This window comes from Myotis yumanensis, unplaced genomic scaffold (assembly GCF_028538775.1).
Source record: "Myotis yumanensis isolate MYYU_CA2020_CCGP unplaced genomic scaffold, mMyoYum1.0.hap1 SCAF_3, whole genome shotgun sequence".
Taxonomy (NCBI): Eukaryota; Metazoa; Chordata; class Mammalia; order Chiroptera; family Vespertilionidae; genus Myotis; species Myotis yumanensis.
The window spans coordinates 28277307-28296675 of record NW_027223754.1 but is presented as its reverse complement, the minus strand read 5'-3'; the positions used below and the strand labels follow the sequence as shown (position 1 = coordinate 28296675).

The window sequence follows — 19369 nt, the reverse complement described above, 5'->3', positions numbered from 1 at the left end:
ACCTGGGCACTGGAGGGGTGGGTGCGCGCGCTGGGGGCTCGGCCCCGCCCAAGGCCACGAACCCCCGGGGTGCCTGCCACCCCGTGCGAGGGCGCGGCGTCACAGGTCTTGCGCGGGGAGCCGGGAAGGCCTTAGAGCCACACGGACGGGGGAGGGGGCGGGCGGTGTCGGAGCCAGGGGGCGGGGGTGCAGTGGAGGCGGCGGCGTCGCAGTTCTCGCGAAGTTTAGGCCCGGGCGGAAGGCGGCGGTGGGTCCGCGGCCGGGGCGGGATGCGCTCGGAGAAGGAGGGGGCCGGAGGCTCCGGCGTGGCCGTTGCTGCGCGGAGCCAGAGCGGAAGGGAGAGGACGTCCGCCGCGGAAGTTCACGTCCCCCGGGAGTCGCCTCGGCGAGAGGCAGGGGCCCCGCCGGCCTTGTCCTCCAGCGGTGCCGGCAGCGCAGGCAAACCTCGCGAGGAGAAGAAGACGGTCCTGAGCAAGGTGGGCGCGACCCGAAGCGGGGCGGGGTGGAGAGGGTGGGGGTCCTGCCGGCGTGGAGGGGCGAGCCAAGTCGGGAGGAGAGTCCTGAGCCCGGCGGGAGGGCGAGGGAAGGACGCCGGCTGGGCGGAGCGGGGCTGGGTGCTGCCGCCCTCGCTACCGGAGGCGGAGGGTTTCCGCGAGACGGGGCGGGAGAGGACGGGGCGTTGCGAGCCAGCGCCCTGGGAAGACTGGTCCTGAGCGAGGCGGGGGCGGGGCGAGGGAGGAAGACCTTCCTGACCGAGGAGGAGGCGGGGCGATGGGAGAGTGGGCGGGGCCAACGGGTAGGAGCTCGGGGCGGGGCTAAGGCGCGTTCCTTGGGAGGGTGGGCGGGGCCGAGGAACTGGGCGGGGGCACAGGGTCGGGGCGGAGCTACTAGAGTATCAGCACCGCGGACAGCGGCGGGGCAGCGCGTCCTGAGCCCCTCCTACAGCCAGAGTTTTCGGAGCACTTTTCTGGTTTGGGGAGAAAGAAACGTATTTTCAGTCTCTGGAGGTGGACGTGTCCCATTGGGGCTGAGACGCTGGGCTCAGCAGCTCCACACTGTCGAGGACCTGGGCCGGAAGGGGCACGAAAGGAGGGGTGCAGCTTGGGGAAGGTCCTGTCAGGTCCTGGGAAGCTGGGAAGAGAGGCTGGAAAGCCTGGTGGGCGGTGGGAGAGGACCCGCAGTGTGGACGCTCTGGACTGGAGGCGCAAGGTGTCCAATGCAAGTGGCATTCCTCTTGGCAGTAAGAACAGATGCACCATTGATTTGTTACCGCTGCTAACAAACGTTCCAGCATGGATACATTCCCTGCATGGATCTTACCTTCTAGTGTAGCTTAACCCTTCAGAGAGGGTGTAGGAGAAGCTATTATTTTTCATCTCGGGCACAGACATACCAATGGGTTGTCCAGTGGTAATGAAATGATTATATGAAAAAGAACTGTTATGCACAGCCTTTTCTGACCTCAGGGAACCTTTTTCAATTATTCACGCTTCATTACCCTATGACAGCCAAGTTCTCATGTATGTTTTTCTTAACCTTTCCTAAAATATGTGTTTTTGCTAGACTCCTGGATTAGATTTTCCTCTGAGCATGAATATAGGTCGCCAAGCATTGAAATAATTAAAGCTTAATACAGTAAGAGTGAAACAAAACCCAACCAGCTTCCTTTCCCCAGGTAGTCATCCGGCGCCTTCCGCCCAGCCTCACCAAGGAGCAGCTGGAAGAGCAACTACACCCATTGCCTGCACATGATTACTTTGAATTCTTTACTGGGGATCTCAGGTGAGAAGCTGTTTACCAACATTAAGAATCTTAGAGGCATTGTCTCTTTCTGGCAAATTATCTATATATATAAAAGTCTAATGACTGAACAACTGGTCGACCAGCCGCTATGACACACACTGGACCACCAGGGGGAAGACACTCAATGCAGGAGCTGCCTCCTGGTGGTCAGTGCGCTCCCACAAGGGGAGTGCCACTCAGCCAGAAGCGGGGCTCATGGCTGGCCAGCACAGCTGCTGCAGTGGCAGGAGCCTCTCCTGACTCCACCAGTGCTACCGAGCAGTGGCATACTGCTACATCCCTCGGGGGATGTCCAACTGCCGGTTTAGGCCAGTCCCACAGGCCAGGCAGGGATCAGGCCTAAACTGGCATCCGGACATCCCCAAAAGGGTCCTGGATTGCAAGAGGGCACAGGCCAGGCTGAGGGACACCCCCGCCCCCTTTGTGCACAGATTCATGCACTGGGCCTCTAGTTGTAAATAATAGAAGACATCTCCATTTCCCACATGTTCCCAGAAATCAGAGCAGTCCTTTATTTCTGCAAGTTATTTTAAGTAGGCAGAACATTAAAGGCCTCTAAAATAGATTTGAAATATGCCTCTACTGGCACCACCAGTCTAAGAAAAAAACAAAACCAGACCAAGTAACAACATATTACTTAATTTTTGTTTTTGAATATCAACAAACCATATTTCATGTAGTTTTTTAAAGTAAAATGTATTAAGATATAAGAAAGTAAATTGAATATACAGATATATAACCTGATGAATTTTCACAAGAGAACATGCCCATGTAACTAACACCAGATAAAGAAACAGAAATCCCAGGCCCCAGAAGTCCCACTCTGCTCCCTTCCTTCACTAGCACCCAGACTCCACTCCACTCCTCTCAGTTTATATCGTTTTCAGTTCCCTTTTACAACTTGGGAGATGGATGACTCTGACAACACTTTTTATTTTCAAATCTCACTTTTGTTAACAAAGAGAGTGCTGAGCTCAGGTTAGACCTTCAACAGGTGACAGTTCAGCTGTGATTTAGTGGTTTTCACTATGTTTTTATTATTATCTTTGTTATCCTTTTTATCTTCAATATCATGAGTTCTTATTTATGGTAGCCATAAAACTTGCTTTTGAATAAATACATTAAAATAAATAATGTCAGTCTATTCAACAAAAAATACCTCTAATAGGTAAATATAAATATGGTTTAAAAAAACATAAAGATGATATTCAAATGACTAAAATTTAGAAAAACGCACAGTTAAAGGAGGGCTGACACTGGACCCCTACCGGCTCAGATTGGAATCCCAGGCCCACCTTTTAACTAATGGCTCCCTCTGAAAGTACCTTGTTTCTCTGGGCCTCAGTGTACTCATCTGTGACATCAGGTTAGAGTATCTGCCCTGAAGGAAATTGGTGGTTGTGAGATAGCAGAGAAAGGCTAGTTCTGTAGACCCTGTTCACTGTGCTACAGTAAATACTCTAACACCTGAAAATGATCTCTAAATCAGTAAACCATCTTTTTCACAATATAACATTTTATTCTGTGAAGGAATTATAACTAGATTGTATTACAGCCATGATGCAGGATGAGGCGTGACTTTGCTTTTCAACCCGAGAACCAGTATTTTAGCCCTGGCTCCATGCAGTAGAGCAGGGGTCCTCAAACTTTTGAAACAGGGGGCCAGTTCACTGTCCCTCAGACCGTTGGAGGGCCGGACTATAGTTAAAAAAAAACAAAAACTATGAACAAATTCCTATGCACACTGCACATATCTTATTTTGAAGTAAAAAAACAAAACGGGAACAAATACAATATTTGTATTTGCATGTGGCCCACGGGTCATAGTTTGAGGACCCCTGCAGTAGAGAAACTAACCTAGAGTCTTTCCCAAGTCATGAAAAAGATATCAGTTAATGTTTTGTTTGTTTGTGTGTTGTTGTTTTTTGCTAAAGAATATCCAGATTGTTGTCATTTACTGAGAGATGAATCTTTTGACAAAGAAGTTTTATCTGAAGTAGTTTTGTTGTATTCAGACAAGGAAAACAAAGGCAAAATTAAAGAAGTCCTATTTTTTACTAACCATTTTCTCTGTTATTTCTCATTTCAGTCTTTATCCTCATCTCTACTCAAGAGCATACATTAATTTTAGAAATCCTGATGACATTCTTCTTTTCAGAGATCGGTTTGATGGCTATATCTTCATTGACAACAGAGGTTGGGTCATTGGCTTTTTAAACCCTTTGTTACAGTCTTTAAGTACATTAAGTACATTATGCTGGAATATTTGTGAGTGTTAATAAAAAAGCTATCAGATACTAATCTAAAGTAAAGCAGAAATATACATCATGTTATTGTGATTGTATGCTTGTTAAAAATTAAAATGATGTATAAATGGAAAGGATTCTAACAGTTGTGTAATAGTGATAACCTATTTATGTATTATCATTGGAGATTGAAGTTTTTCCATATAAATGCGCTTTCTGGATAAGTGAACTTTGCTTTTTATGTCTCCAAACTAAATTATTTTACCCATGTTTGATAACATTTTCTAAACTATATTATTTATTTATATCAGCATCTTCCTAAATAGAATATTCTTCATAATTATGCCATTTCTGGATGAAGCCATGAGGGAAGGGATTGTAATACTGAGCATCAGTTTTTGACCCTGTTTAACAGGGTTGTCTGCTGAGACGATGTAATTTACCTCTACGTTAAATGGTTCCAGTTCTCTGTACTTTTTAGATTCTACTTATGACATTTTTTTCTATTTCCTCCTTTCCTGTCAGACTGTCAGCCATTGTGTTCACTGCTGTCATGTGTGTACACTTTCAAGAGCATGTTGTTTTCTATACACCCATCACCAACCAACCTCTTTCCAGTTCACCCCACCCCCAACTACTGACAAGAGTTTTCTTCCCTTCCATGTGGGGGGCCAGAGGGGGGGGTGGTTAAAGAGTGACCCCCAGACATTTTTGCTGTGAGTAAAAGCAAGTTTAGTGCTTGAACTATTTGACATTTCTGTTGAATGCTCATTTATTCGGTAATTCATTCAAGTGCCTTTTATCTTTCTTTTTTAAAAATTGTAGTAAAATACACATAACATAAATTTACCATCTTATTTTTTTAAGTGTGTAGGTCAGTAGTGTTAAGTATATTCACATTGTTGTGCAACCAATCTCCAGAACTCTTTTTAGCTTACAAAGCTAAAACTCTGTACTCATTAAATATCAACTTTCCCCATTTCTCCCCCCGCCCCAGCCCTGACAACAACCCTTCTAATTTCTGTTTCTATGAATTTAGATACTCTAGATACCTCATAGAAGTGAAATCATACAATATTTATCTTTTTCTGGCTGGTTTGTTACACTTAGCATAATTTTTTCGTGGTTCACCAATGTTGTAGTGTGTGTCTTCCAGACAAATGAGAGAATTACAATATCATAGTCACCTGGTCATTCCTGATAAGTCCAGAGTGATTACTCAATGGGTTCAGTATGGAGGTAGAATGTGCTATTTTTATTAAGTGCATAGCAGGTTCTCCCAGTGATCATTTCTATGTGCATGCCCTCCGCCCATATCACAACAGAATGAATTTGTAGTGACTTTCAATCTGAACTTCTTTATTTGAAGCAAATCTTACTTGAATATTATGTATACACTTTGAAGGCCCCTCTTTTAGCCACGTGTCTATTCAAAAGCAAAATAATTTTCTTGAATTCATATGGCAGGTTCATAATTGAATAAACCTTTTAAAATTAAAACGATTTAAATGTGACTAAGAAACTGATTTAAAGATATTACACTTTTTAGTGAGGGGAGGTAGGCTTAGTGAGGTATAAGTAACATATGGCAGAATTCGTCATTTTAAAGTATATAGTGTGATGAATTTTAAATGTATTCGGTCATGTAATCACCACTACAATGTGAGGAATTGTTTTATTTAATAAACAGTTGTTCTCCTTTACTTAAATGTGGAGTCTGACATGCTAAGGTTGCACTTGCTTAAAAGTATAATTAAACTATAGTTTAACCACTTACATTTTCATTGTTATGTTCAATTCTTAAGAAAGCTAGATCATTCTTCTACAAAATGAATATAGTAGAATTTCAGAATGATTTTTGGAATTTTTGTTGTTGTTGTTGTTAAAGGGCTAGAATACCCTGCAGTGGTAGAGTTCGCTCCATTCCAGAAGATAGCCAAAAAGAAGCTGAAGAAAAAAGATGCCAAAACCGGAAGCATTGACGATGGTGAGTCCTTTTTCAAAGGACTGGATTATGAACCTACCAAATTAAATACAATTATCAAATGCAGGTTATCTCCTTTATATGGGGAGGAGTGTATTTATTTATTTTTTCTCTTTAAATGTACAGATCCAGAATATAAGAAGTTTTTAGAAACTTACTGTGTGGAGGAAGAAAAAACTAGTGCCAATCCCGAAACTCTTCTGGGAGACATAGAGGCAAAGACAAGAGAACTTATTGGTCTGTTTTGCTCATTTCACCTCTTTACTGTATTAAGATATGTATTTACAGAGTATATACGCATTTCTTCTTTTTTATGACTTTCACAAAAAATTGACACCTTTGACAGGTTTGGCAGAAATGTAGAATATTTCCTACTTTTGACAAAAGCATTGCAAGACAGCAGCTTGGGAAAATATTCTGAGTATCTGTGGATGGGATAGCTTGAGCTTTCAGTTATATTATACTCATCTTGTTTCAGAGTTGTGACGTTTGAACAGTAGAAAAGGCATTTGAGTGCTCTGTGCCTGGCTGTATTCGGGAAGGAGCGTTATATGTCAAGGTTGGAGTCAGTATCTTTTCAAAGACCAACCACTGAAATGAAATGCGTGGCTTAAATATGAGATCATCTTGCTGTTGTTCAAAAACATATCAGGCCTCCTGAGCAAGCCAAGCAAACAAGTGGATAAACCCATTCAGAATCCAGAATCCAGTTTGAATCAGGCCTTCAGCCCTACACCTGCAAGTGGTGTGTCTTAGAAATAAGTGGTTACCTCCTAGTAGCAGTCTCCAGAAACTCAAGAGTAGACATGAGACACCTTTTTTTAATTAAGTTTCCTTATTTTTTAAAGATTTTAAAGATTACATTGAAAACAAGTATTTAAAATAAAGGAAAGAGATCTTATTTTTTTAGTTAAATACTTTATTACAATTTTTGTGTTTTAGCTAGAAGAACCACACCTCTTTTGGAATACATTAAAAACAGAAAATTAGAAAAGCAGGTATGTCTGGCCTTTTGTGCATATGCTTTATGTTTCTACCACATCCACGCAGACCATTTATGCACAGACTTTTCCACCTCTTTAGAGGATTCGAGAAGAGAAGCGAGAAGAGCGAAGGCGAAGGGAATTGGAAAAGAAACGCATACGTGAAGAAGAAAAAAGAAAGAAAAGAGAAGAAGAAAAATGTAAGAGAAAAGAAACAGATAAGCAAAAGAAAGCTGCTGAGAAAGAAGTAAGGATTAAGGTAATTTGGAGACCTTTCATATCTTTTTTCCAAAAATAGTTCTGCTGTCCTAATTGTGCCTTTTAAGTATTTTAGCTCACTGGAAATAAAGGAACATTTTAAATTTGTCTAGTCTTTTTTTACTATAGTTCCTTTTCTCTGTTCTTTAATAGTAGTTCTCAAACTGTGTTCCCTGAGCCCTTGGGGTTCCTTGGGCATGCTGTGTTTGGAAGGACTGAGTGGGTGGGAGGGTGGGGGAGGACCAGCCTCCTGAGTGTGAACAGAGCACTTCACTCAGAGGAGCCCTGCATTTAAGTACCATAGATTGGGCTCCTGCTTACATTTTATTTATTTATTTTTTTAAATATATTTTATTGATTTTTTACAGAGAGGAAGGGAGAGAGATAGAGAGTTAGAAACATCGATGAGAGAGAAACATCGATCAGCTGCCTCCTGCACATCTACTGGGGATGTGCCCGCAACCCAGGTACATGCCCTTGACCGGAACCGAACCCGGGACCCTTCAGTCCGCAGGCCGACGCTCCATCCACTGAGCCAAACCGGTTTCGGCTACATTTTATTTTCATGAAAATATTTCCTGACTAAAAAATACACATTTGAAAACCATTGGCTCAATGTATACTAGCCCTGCCTTATGAAGGCTGACTCATAGAACTGGGTTTCTCATGGAAATGGTTTCTGCATCTCTTGCCCAATTTTTCCTTTGCCTGAGGCATTCATTTAGAAGGGTGGTTTCATGTATAGAGGGAACTTTTTGCTATGTAAAATATGTTGCCCCAAATTAGAGTCAGCCCTTCCTTGTTAGTGTTCTGCTCAGATGTGCTTAGGTTTCAACCTAACGTGCTTCTGAACTCACTCCATGAAGGGGATAAGGTGCCTTATAGGACTTCATTAAAATTGTGTGATAGCCAGAACCGGTTTGGCTCAGTGGATAGAGCGTCAGCCTGCGGACTGAAAGGTCCCAGGTTCGATTCCGGTCAAGGGCATGTACCTGGGTTGTGGGCACATCCCCAGTAGGAGGTGTGCAGGAGGCAGCTGATCGATGTTTCTCTCTCATTGATGTTTCTAACTCTCTATCTCTCTCCCTTCCTCTCTGTAAAAAATCAATAAAATATATTTTAAAATAAATAAATAAATAAATAAATAAAATTGTGTGATAGACAGAAAAATAATCAAAGGTCAGTGCTTGCAGGAAGATAGAGAGTAGAAAGGGAAAGGATGGGGAAGAGATCACAGTCTCCATCATTGTGCCATAGATTAGTTTCTGATCAACTAAGAAGTTGATCAGAAACATTGTTTTCATTATCCATGAGGAGAAAACATGCCAGTTCTTTAAGGGAAGCAAAGCTTTTTCTAGGCCTTTGCTTCTGAAACAGTTTCTCCCATATGGGGTGTCCTAGCAATGGAGGGAATGATTTCTTAATATTTCTACAAAAACGCATCAGCATTTGTATCAGTCAGGACTGCTTAGGTTATGCTGCAGTAACAAATAGTTTCAAAAATTTCATTGGTTTCATAAAACTCAAATTCTCTTCTTGTTCATGTCACTTGTCCATTGTGTGTTACTCATTGTAGCCATCCAGTGACCCAGGCTGATGGAGGATACATCTTGGCATTTGCTCCTACAATCTTTATGACAAGGGAAGGGAATGTGTATTTGGCAGATTGCACACTAGTACTTAAATCTTCCATGTGAAACAGACACATCCCGGTGCCCACATTTCACTGGCCAAAAAGCAAGCCACGTGACCCCACCTAATCTCAAGTAACAAATAACATGAAACCTTAATATTACAGGAAAGGTCTTTGTCGTTGTAGAAGTTCAGCTCTGTCATGACCAGGGACAAAGTAGGTTTATATTTAATGCAAATTTAATGGTCACAGGTGTGCGAACACTAACCTTTTCATTTTACTTTCTGAACAGAGAGTTGTAGCTCCCTCAGTGCCTAATGCTTCACATTCTCAGAAACACTTTTGTCAATATCTGAGAGTTTTCCGGAAGAATCACTGAAACTTGTAGCCTGTAATTTCAACTATGTATAGTTTTATAGTTATTTTTTTAATATATTTTACTGATTTTTTACAGAGAGGAAGGGAGAGGGATAGAGAGTTAGAAACATCGATGAGAGAGAAGCATCGATCAGCTGCCTCCTGCACACCCCCCACTGGGGACGTGCTTGCAACCAAGGTACATGCCCTTGACCGGAATCGAACCTGGGACCCTTCAGTCCGCAGGCCGACGCTCTATCCAGTGAGCCAAACAGGCTAGGGCTCAACTATGTATAGTTTTAAGTAAGACTTCAAGTATTGGGAGTACAGCATGTACTTACTCCGTTTGGAGAATGGGATTAAAATCCAGAATAAACCAAAGATACGAAAACAAATTTAAGTCAGTAAAGTAAATATAGGATCCTTCATAAAGAAAAAAATGAAAGACTTAAACACAGCACGAGAAAGTTATAGTCCAAATCTGGTAGAACAAAATCTTGGTGGCAGATTGGACCCAATGACGTGAGTAGCCCACAGCTTCTCTTCTGAGGAGTGTCTGGTGGTCTAACCTAATAGTACACCTCTGACCCAGTAAGCCTTTAACAAGCATCTTTGCTCAATTTGGCCATCTCTGACTTATGAATGATTTGGAGAATTTAAATTAAAAAAACAAAACTCTGAAAAACAAAGTCTGTGAAGAAATGCCAAAAGAATTAGTATTAATAGCCTAAAAATAGAACAAAATTTTCAGAAGTAGATCTTTCGTTTATGTTCTACAAACTGACTTTTATTTCAAAGAGCTGGGGAACTAACTGGATGGGAGGCGCACATAAAAGGCATGCTAAATTAAACACATCATAGCAACCTCTAGGTCTGTTTGAAGAAAGGGAATAATAAGTTTTGAAAACTCTAAAACTGTTCTAAAAGCCATTAATATAAAGCAGGCTTTTAAAAAATGTTTTGTTTTGTTTTTTCTTATTACAAAAGATTTTGTATTGATTTTAGAGAGGGAGAACAGGGGATAGGGAGAGAAACATCTGTGAGAGAGAACCACCGATCAGCTGCCTCCCGCATGCCCCCTACTGGGGACTGAGCGTGCAACCCAGACATTTGCCCTGATTGGGAGCCTGACCGGTGACCTCTCAGTGCACAGGACAGTGTTCAACCAACTGAGCCACACCAGCAAGGGCAATACTTGTTTATTTTTAAAAAACTAGAACCTGTAGGTGAAAGGAAAGAAATTCATTTCAGTTCTGTCACCTAAAAATAATCACTATGAACACAGTGTTGCAAGCTTTCTGGACATTTTCCTACTCCTGTGTATCAACATAGAAATAGAAATCAGATCATTCTTTTGTGACATTCCTTTATTCGTTAATCCCAGCATTGAGGCACCACATTAACTATCCTACATCAGTTTTCACAACCACAAAATGTTTTATCGACTGAACGTTGCCCTAGTGTTTAACCCAAAACCTGTTCATTGGACCTTTCGCTTTGTTTGTATGCAGACATTTGGGCTCAATATTGGTATATAGTTTAAGTTATTTATTAATACACTCTTAAAGTGACCTTTTACTAACATTGTAATTTCTCAGCTTCTTAAGAAACCAGAAAAGGGAGAGGAAGCAGCCACTGAGAAACCAAAAGAACCTGGAGAGGACATTGAAAGTGGAGAGGGACAGTGGGAAGCCAGTCCTGGCTGCGCCGTGGGGAAGGCCAAGCCCCGGGAGAGCCCGCTGGAGGAGCGCAGGGAGAAGTGAGCCTCGCGCTTCTGTTTCTTTGGCCACGTTCAGCATCACAGGATGGTCATCCGTCATGGCCATATATCCTTTGTCAGTACGAGTGCTCAGATTTCATAGTATTCTTGGAATTCTTGAATGCTTGTCCACATTCTTGTTTCTTTTTGGTCATGCTAGGAACTTGGTAAAGCCGTTTAGTCTGTAGCCTCAAATCTATCTTTGAACCAGAAAAATATCTTCTGTATTTTTGGGTTTCTGTTGCTGCACTTTAGGTCTTCTGGATCTTCTTGCCCGTCTCCTTTCCTTGTGATTTTTATCAGTTTGTAATTTTCCTGTGTCTTCTGAGATATCATGCCCATTTGGTCTTCCAGACCTTCAATTCTCTATGGAATTATGAATTTGAGAACTTGGTCTTTCAGGTGCTGAAAGTTTTCCTGTCCTAAAAAGATAGAATTCTAAGTGCTGTAGTTCCTTTGTGGGAGTTGTCGGCCCTCTGGCCCCATGGACTTGGACACACAGCTGTAGATGCTGGTGTTGTGACCCATAGGTCTTTACCTGCTCGTGACATGAGCTCACAAAAGGACCTGGGCTTCTCTGGGAACAAGACAGACATAGCAGTCTGTGCAGGATCCAGAGAAAGACCAGCCATTCGCTTGTCCAGAGGTAGGCCCTTCGTCCTGCCCCTGACCCTGGGTTTGGTCATGTCCCAGTCAGTAGGGCCACATGCAGCTGGGCTTCTTGTCCCCCTGACCCAGGGTTCCTGCCCATGCCTTGCATTTGGACACCTGCAGAGCCTCCTGGAGGCAAGAGCTGTTCCGCTCACAGGAGTGGCTGGAAGTGGATTCAGGTGCAGTGGGCAAGGTCATGGGATTAAGCTGCTATTTGCCCAGGAGCACAGTAATCTGAACGATTTATGACGGCCTTCCTTGCATATAGAGTTATGTAAAGTTTTCTCTCCCTCTTTTTGGTGGGTTCTAGTTTATTGGTTTGTATATAAAATTAATTTATACATGATATCAAATCTGATCTGTTAGAATTATGGTTTATGTTACAGACATTCCGCAGTTTCTTACGAAGCTGTCAACCGGTGGTCTGCAGATCACTGGTGGTCCGTGAGGTCCAAAAGGATGGCGACCGCTGGCTTAGGACACAGCACTGCCTTTTGTCATGTTTCTGGCACCAGTTCACACTTTGCTTATAGATCTTTTTGTCCCCACCAATCCTGCCACCTGTACGTGAGGGGTCCACAGGTGGTATGTAAGGACGTTTGCCAGTGGTTGGTGGAGGGAAAGACTTTAAGATCCAAATGAGCTAACCAGCCACTTGTTTACTTACTGTTCATTTAATAGTTTGACATATACACAAATGTTATTAAATGTCAGGTAGTTTTAGCTATGGTTGAAGCAGCAACTAAGCTGTCACTATCAGCTCTGCCTCATGATGGATGTGCATTTGGGATACTGGGAGTCACCTGACCACATGTAGTCTCATTTATTTTATCTGCAATGAGGGGGAAATATATTTATTTTGGAGGTTTACTGAGAATTTTAAAAATATGTGTAATTGTTGCCTTAGCATACCACTTAATACATATGTGTTACTCAAGTATAACAGGAAATAGTGTTAATACAATTGATTCATAGTTTTTATGGTTTTTATTGAATGCCTGTGGTGTGTGCATGCAAATTTGGCATTAAGTGATGGGCAGACTTACATGTTCCTTGCCTTTTCTGGAACTTGGAGTCTGGAAGGGAAGACAGGTCATCAACAAGCAGTTTATGAAAGGTTACTGATCATTTGTATTAAATCACAGGTCACAAAATGACAGTGATAAAGAGCAAAAGGATATGGAGAGAAAATTTCGAGAAAAAGAACTTGAAACACAAAGATACCACTTGGATGATAGCAGAAAGCTTAGAGCTCACTATGAGTTTGACAAGTTTTCAAGAAGAAATGAAGAAGAGATGAAACCGGGGAAAGGATTCACCCCAGACAGAGGGAAGACGGGGAGCCAGGACCGTGGAGTCCCGGTGGAAGCAGCAGAGAGACCGGGGAGAGAACAGAAGAGTGAGGACAGCCCGGCACCCAGAAAGGAGAGAGTGCGAAACAAGGTTCTTTTCTTCATTTGGGATAATCCCTCATTCATCTGTCTGCGCTAAAAGTATGAGCTGTACTTTTGCAGGCTTATGACTGCTCTTCCAAACAGAAATGCTTTCATTTCACCTAAAAAAGGAAAATCTACACAGGTGCCTGAGGTTTAGAATCTCTGACTCTGGATCCTGCGTTATCTTAGACGAGTGGTTCTCAACCTTGGCTGCGCATTAGAACCACCTGGGAATCTTTTTAAAATCCTGACTTTTAGGCCCCATCCTCCGGAAATTCTGTTTCTTTGTTATGGGGTGGGGCCACACTATTAGTAACAAAGAAACAGAATTTCCGGAAGATGAGGCCCAGAAATCAGGATTTTAAAAAGATTCCCAGGTTATTCTTTTTTTTTTTTTTTAAATATATTTTATTGATTTTTTACAGAGAGGAAGGGAGAGGGATAGAGAGTTAGAAACATTGATGAGAGAGAAACATCGATCAGCTGCCTCATGCACACTCCCCACTGGGGATGTGCCCGCAACCAAGGTACAAGCCCTTGACCGGAATCGAACCCGGGACCCTTGAGTCCGCAGGCCGATGCTCTATCCACTGAGCCAAACCGGTTAGGGCTCCCAGGTTATTCTAATGTGCAGCCAAGGTTGAGAACCACTGTCTTAGAGGGTGCACTGCCCTGCACCTGTATTTGCTAGAGCAGTTATTCTTGTCCACTTAGTGGGCGCCAAGTGCTGAATGACAAATCGAAAAATAGAACTAGCCATCATCTTTTTACCAGGAAAAAAATAAGCTTTTATTTATTATAAAACTAGCGCTTTCATACTATTTGCTTGAGAAAAAATAATGGTATATTATCAGATTTACCACTAAGACAGTAAGGAAAATATTAACAACATTTCATGAAGCTTTCTTTTCCATTATTAACAGCATCTGATGATTAATGGACAATCAGATGGCTCATAAACACCCAGAAGTTAGACCTGCACAATCAGATTGAGATTGCCCACTTAGCCCAACAAACAGATTTTCTTTCAGAAATTTGAGGTTAATTTGCATTCAGATCGCATTGTCAGGGAGAAGTGCTATAAATGGGTTCATCTCCCTTCCAGGGCCAGGCCCCATGATGCTGTCAGTCCCCCAAAGCCTGCCCTCCAGGTGAGCAGATGGGTCTGAGGCTGCGGGTCACACCCACCTCCTGCCGTTCCTGACCCTTGGCAGCCACTCCGTTCTCTGTCTCTATGACTTTGTGATTTCAGGAGCACTATATAAACGGAAACAGAGAGTATGTAACCTTTTGAGATTGGCTTTTTCACTCAGCATGATTCCCGTCAGATCCATCCAAGTTTCAGTGATGTTGATTTTCTAAGTATTTCCAGTAAAGCCAAGGGAGATCTTCAGAAAAGCCAGAACCTTCTAGCTTCACCCTTGACTGGTCAAGTCTGTATCACAAAGGGTTCCTGTAGCTGCCTTGACCTTGGGTACACCAAGTACAGCCATGAGTCTCATTGATGGGGGTTGTTTCTGCGAGCACTTGTTTTGCAATGGAGTGATTTGGGTATTTGCACAGCTGTAGGTGTGGGACTTGCGATGACTCCTGTCAATTAAGTTTGCAGTGTGGTAGTAGTGATAAAGTGCTTTGTGGGTAATAGCTCCTTTCGTACCAGACCTGGCAGGTTATGATGTGCTTTTAGGGTCAGTTTCAAACTCTGTACATGTTACCCTGGTGAAGAACAGAGCCAGCTTGTTGGCGCGGGAGATGGTGGGTTGTCAAGCCTGCATCTTGGCCTACACAGGGGTCCTGTTGAACCCTTTCCCACTCTTCTCATTGGCCAGGCTTATATTAAGATTATTATGATAAATCCAGGTGGTGACTGTGCGGCCTCCACACACAGCCTAGGAGAGGGTAAAGGTAAAACACCAGTGGGACTTGCCCACCCGAGCGAGTCGCACTGTCCTTGCACTCCAGGTGGCATGGAAAGGCTAGGGCTGCTGGTGCTCTGTCATACACGCAGGCAGGGAAGGAGCACTGAGCTGGGATGGGGCTGCTGCCTCCCTCTCTTGGAGCGCTGGCCTTCCTGAGGAGCAGTTGTTCCCACTGGGAGTGTAGGTCCCAGCCTTCAGAATCACACTGTCCTTCCCTCATTTCACTGTCCTTGTGCCTGGAAGCTATTTAAGTGCATTTTGTGTACCTTATTCAGTCTTTGTGTTTATTCCACCACCTCTAAGAGTTTAATAAGATGATGGGTATTTTCTGTGAAGGGGACAGTTCAGAAATAATCCACATGAATGTTCATAACTGTTCTGTTTAGCACTCTAAGAGCCCTCTGAGGGGCCGTGACTCATTTTGTTTCGGACTCAGGTCCGCTCCTTGGCGACTCTGTGGGACTAAGATGTGTGTGTTGACTGGTCATCTCTCAGACTGGCAGGAGAGTGCCATGGTGTACTGTTTCCACAGAGTGTTGTAGGTTTGAGGAGTAATGTAGTAACTGTATTTTCATGGCTTTTTATTGCCTTGAAATGCTTGGTTTCTGAGAGAGTGCTGTGAAAAAAGGCTGATTTTTAGCTGTAAGACTGATAGTCTTTAGATATTTAAGATCTTCAGTCCCTAGAAATAGTGATGTTATTCCCTCCTGCATTGCCAGCCCTTGGAAGAGTAATCCACCCTTTTATCCTAGCAGGACCGGCCGGCCTTGCCACTGTACCAGCCAGGAGCTCGCATGAGAGCACGCGAATGTGGTGGAAGATTCTCCGAGGAGGGCCGAGATGGGAGGAGGGCTGAGGCAGAAGATTCAGCAGGGGCTGGTTCCAAGAAGAGCAAAGAGGCAGAATGAGTCAGCGGGCATGCCACGGTTGTGACAAGGGTGAGCTCGTATTCCAAATTGCATGGATTAGAAATGTATACAAGGGTCTGGAATATAACCTGCAAGGTGAATCTACTCCTTACAAAGAATCTAGAAACTGGTGGCATAGAAACAGTCTTTTAAAAAATTGAACAGAGTTTTCTTTGATTTTACCACTTCTAGTGTGAACTTCTGTGTATCATTTAGCCACAACAGAGAAAACAATCTCTGTGGGAAAGTAGGAGAGCATGACCAAAACAGCATGAATTCTGAAGCACTTTAAACATGTTGTAGGAATAGCTTACACTTTGTATTTTATACATTTGTAAGCAAATAATCTGTTGGGATTTATATCTCATTATGCTTCTTGTGAGCCCTTGTTTCTGGGACGTGAGCAGCTCTCATTCCATTATAATCCTGGTAATTCAGCCACATATGCGCCTTCTGTCCTAAGATTCCAGGAAGTCTGTTGTACTGTAGTCCCGTGGATAGGAACCTAACACTGTGAAGCCCCACAGCTTTCATTATGGCCCTTTTAACAATCTGGCCACTGACTTGATCAAAATAGTTTGACATTCTGTTGATGGATGTACTTGTGGTTTATAACCATTATAGCTTAAGAATTGCTAACAAATGGCGTTATTTTGGGACATGGATAATTTAGGTACAGCATTTAGGTTTTTTCTTTTTGCAGCCTGAGGTAATTTTAAAGTGATTTTATGTAGCTTTCTGCAAGTATGCATTCTATAATATTTTTTCCTTTTAGTGAAGTTTTAAAATGTCTGGGTATTTTTGGTGCTGTGTTTTGAACCTAAGTAAAAATTTTAGTAGCTATAGATTTGAAGTCCAGTTATTGTACTTTTCCTACATAGAATTTTACACAATATAATCTTGCTTTTTAAAATGTACTTTAACTATATGACTGTTTTGTTGTTATATTTATTCCTTATTAAATAGGAAATGTTTGTCAAAAAACTAAGAATGACTCATCATTAAAAACATCGAGTTGTTGGGCACAGTTTTATGGCATTGCTATGTTCTTGTTCTTTACCTGTGAGCTCCAAGAACTTGGTGAGGGAGGGGAGAGAAGGGCTTGCTGTGGATTCAGCCAGGTCCAAGTGATCAGAGGAGCCAACCCTGGCTGAAAAGGCTAGATAGTAACATTTTACAATTTGCAGGCTATATGGTCTCTGTCACACCTACTAAACTGCTGTTGTGGTGAGAAAGCAGCCAATACATAAATGAATCCAATAAAACTTTATTTATAAAAACAGGTAGCAGGCCATATTTAACCCGTGGACCATCGTTTGCTGACCCCTGCTTAGAGGATGCATTAGACTGGATCTCCTGAACAGTGAGCAGCTGCGGTCCTTGCTTCTCATTTTGGCTTTGATCTGGAGATTTCCCGACCTGAGAGATCAGGACATAGTAAATCTTATTGCTAAGGCCCCCGTCTTGGTTCTGTTGGCTTATTGGCTTGTTTGTATTTTCGTGATCAAAGACATGGAGATCTTTAGAGCTCATTTTCAAAATTTGTGGTTTAAAACAATAGTTCTCATACATTTGGGTCTTAGGAGCTATTTACATTTTTCAAAATTATTGGCAGTCCCAGAACTTTTGTTTATCAACTAGATTACATCTATTGATGTTTACCGTATTCAGAATTAAAACAGAAATATTAAAGCACAAGAATACATAAACACATGTTCCATTTACTGCCCTAGTAATAACATCACCGCATATTATGTAGCCTCTGGAAAACTCCACTGTACACTCAGGAGAGGATCAGAGTGAGAAGGAGAATAATACCTTAGTCTTAATATAAAAGTGGTTATACCAAGCCCAGCCAGTGTGGCTCTGTGTTTGAGCACCAACCTATGAACCAGGAGGTCATGGTTCCATTCCCGGTCAGGGCACATGCCTGAGTTGCGGGCTCAATCCCCAGCAGGAGGCGTACAGGAGGCAGCCGATCGATGATTCTCATTATTGATGTGTCTATCTCTCTCTCTCCCTTCCTCTCTGAAATCAGTAAAAATAAAAATAAAATAAAAAAGTTGTTACACCAAGGGAGAACCAAGTAGGTAAGTCTGAGACACACTCTCACCATAAACCCCAATCCTGGCAAGACACCATACAACCAGAAGGAAACCCCCAATTACCAGCTTGTCCTTGAGGAGAACCTAGGGTCCCCATATCTCACATCTACTTTTAAGGCTCTCACCTGAGGGATGGGGCCCCAAAACACCTAGCTCTGCAAGTCCGTGGGGCTTGCATCCATGAGAACCACAGGACTGTAGGAAACCAAGCAGCAGTTCTTCATGAGTGCATGGGTACTTGCTGTTGCTGTCACCCAGGGCACAGCACAGAGGAGCAGACAAACGTCCATCTCCCAGAATTTTCCTGGAAGAGCTTGGAGTACAAACTGCTGCCCGAGGGGCCGGCTTCTCATTAGCACACATCCAAGTACTGACTGCAATCCTCCCTGGAGCTGGGGGCAGCTGGTGGGCCCTGTCCCCACCTTCTCCCTCCAGCTCACTCCAATGATCAAACCAAGTTGCCAGCACATCTCTGGAGGGAGCTGGTGCGTCAGCTTTTGTGGCTCCTGCCTGCGGGTTGGCCCCTGGATCACCCAGCTCTAATACAGAGCAGGGCTTGCCTTCACAAGTCCCCCGGGACTATTTCAAACAAAGAAGCAGTTCTTTACAGGTGTGCAGGAGAGCAAGCAAAAAAAGAACACAAACCTCTCTCAGTTCCTCCCTGCAAGGGATTTGACTGCATCCTCTCACATCGACCTGAGGGTCCAGCTCCTAATCAGCCTGCATGTGGAAGCTGACGGGGATTGTCATCTAACCTATACACACAGCCTAGCAGGTAGCCTAGCATAGATTAACTTTTATTTAGAATTCATAACTTTGTCTGATTAACCTGTAAATCCACTTAGATTGCTCTAGATTTTATAAAGTGTAACCATGTCCTATAATCTGTTGAGTTTAACAGAAAGGCTGAAACTTAAGTAGTTAAACTTCCTTCCATACTGTGCCCCTCCCCGACATTGATGATTGCAAGAGCTGTTTTTCAGAAACAAACCCAGAATGTTCTGCAGGACCAGGGTGTTGATCTGGCTGAATCTGCCCCAAGCTGGCAGAAGCTACTTGGAGGACCCTCTAGTGACGTCCTCGTGAATTTTTCTCATTATAACACAAAATCTCCCCGGGGCAGAGATGTTCCACTATTTTTGAACATCGATATATGTATAGCCATGTTTGCTAACTGCACGTGTGCAGGAATGTCCCTACCTGCACATGACAAAATTCACAATGTTTATGCATGATACCCCTGAATAAAGACAAATCCAATCCTTTGTTCAGGACGCACTGCTTTGGGACTGGCCCTCGGTGTGTTCTTGCTTGCTGGCTTGGAATA

General features: G+C 43.1%; 1 protein-coding gene across 4 annotated transcripts; it reads left to right on the top strand.

Moving 5' to 3' along the window:
* Positions 1–212: 212 nt before the first annotated feature.
* UPF3A (UPF3A regulator of nonsense mediated mRNA decay) lies at positions 213–19340 on the top strand. 4 transcript variants are annotated; one of them, XM_070408533.1, is made up of 11 exons: positions 218–476; positions 1676–1782; positions 3893–3999; positions 5938–6036; positions 6160–6270; positions 6976–7031; positions 7117–7275; positions 10863–11023; positions 12820–13117; positions 15782–15967; positions 17221–19340. In XM_070408533.1, exons 1-10 carry the CDS (start codon positions 270–272, stop codon positions 15935–15937), a joined length of 1461 nt encoding a protein of 486 aa, XP_070264634.1. In that variant the 5' UTR covers positions 218–269; the 3' UTR covers positions 15938–15967; positions 17221–19340. The 4 variants fall into 4 exon arrangements, with proteins under 4 accessions (XP_070264636.1, XP_070264634.1, XP_070264633.1 ...); XM_070408532.1 differs by lacking the exon at positions 17221–19340 and having other exon boundaries at positions 15782–16967; XM_070408534.1 differs by lacking the exon at positions 17221–19340 and having other exon boundaries at positions 219–476; positions 15785–16967.
* Positions 19341–19369: the final 29 nt, after the last annotated feature.

Bases quoted from the DNA above. Each gene is read 5' to 3' on its own strand.
- UPF3A (XM_070408533.1), top strand. From the start codon at position 270: ATGCGCTCGGAGAAGGAGGGGGCCGGAGGCTCCGGCGTGGCCGTTGCT. The intron at 1,783-3,892 runs GTGAGAAGCTGT...TTCTCATTTCAG, and splicing joins TTCTTTACTGGGGATCTCAG to TCTTTATCCTCATCTCTACT. The intron at 7,032-7,116 runs GTATGTCTGGCC...CCACCTCTTTAG, and splicing joins ACAGAAAATTAGAAAAGCAG to AGGATTCGAGAAGAGAAGCG.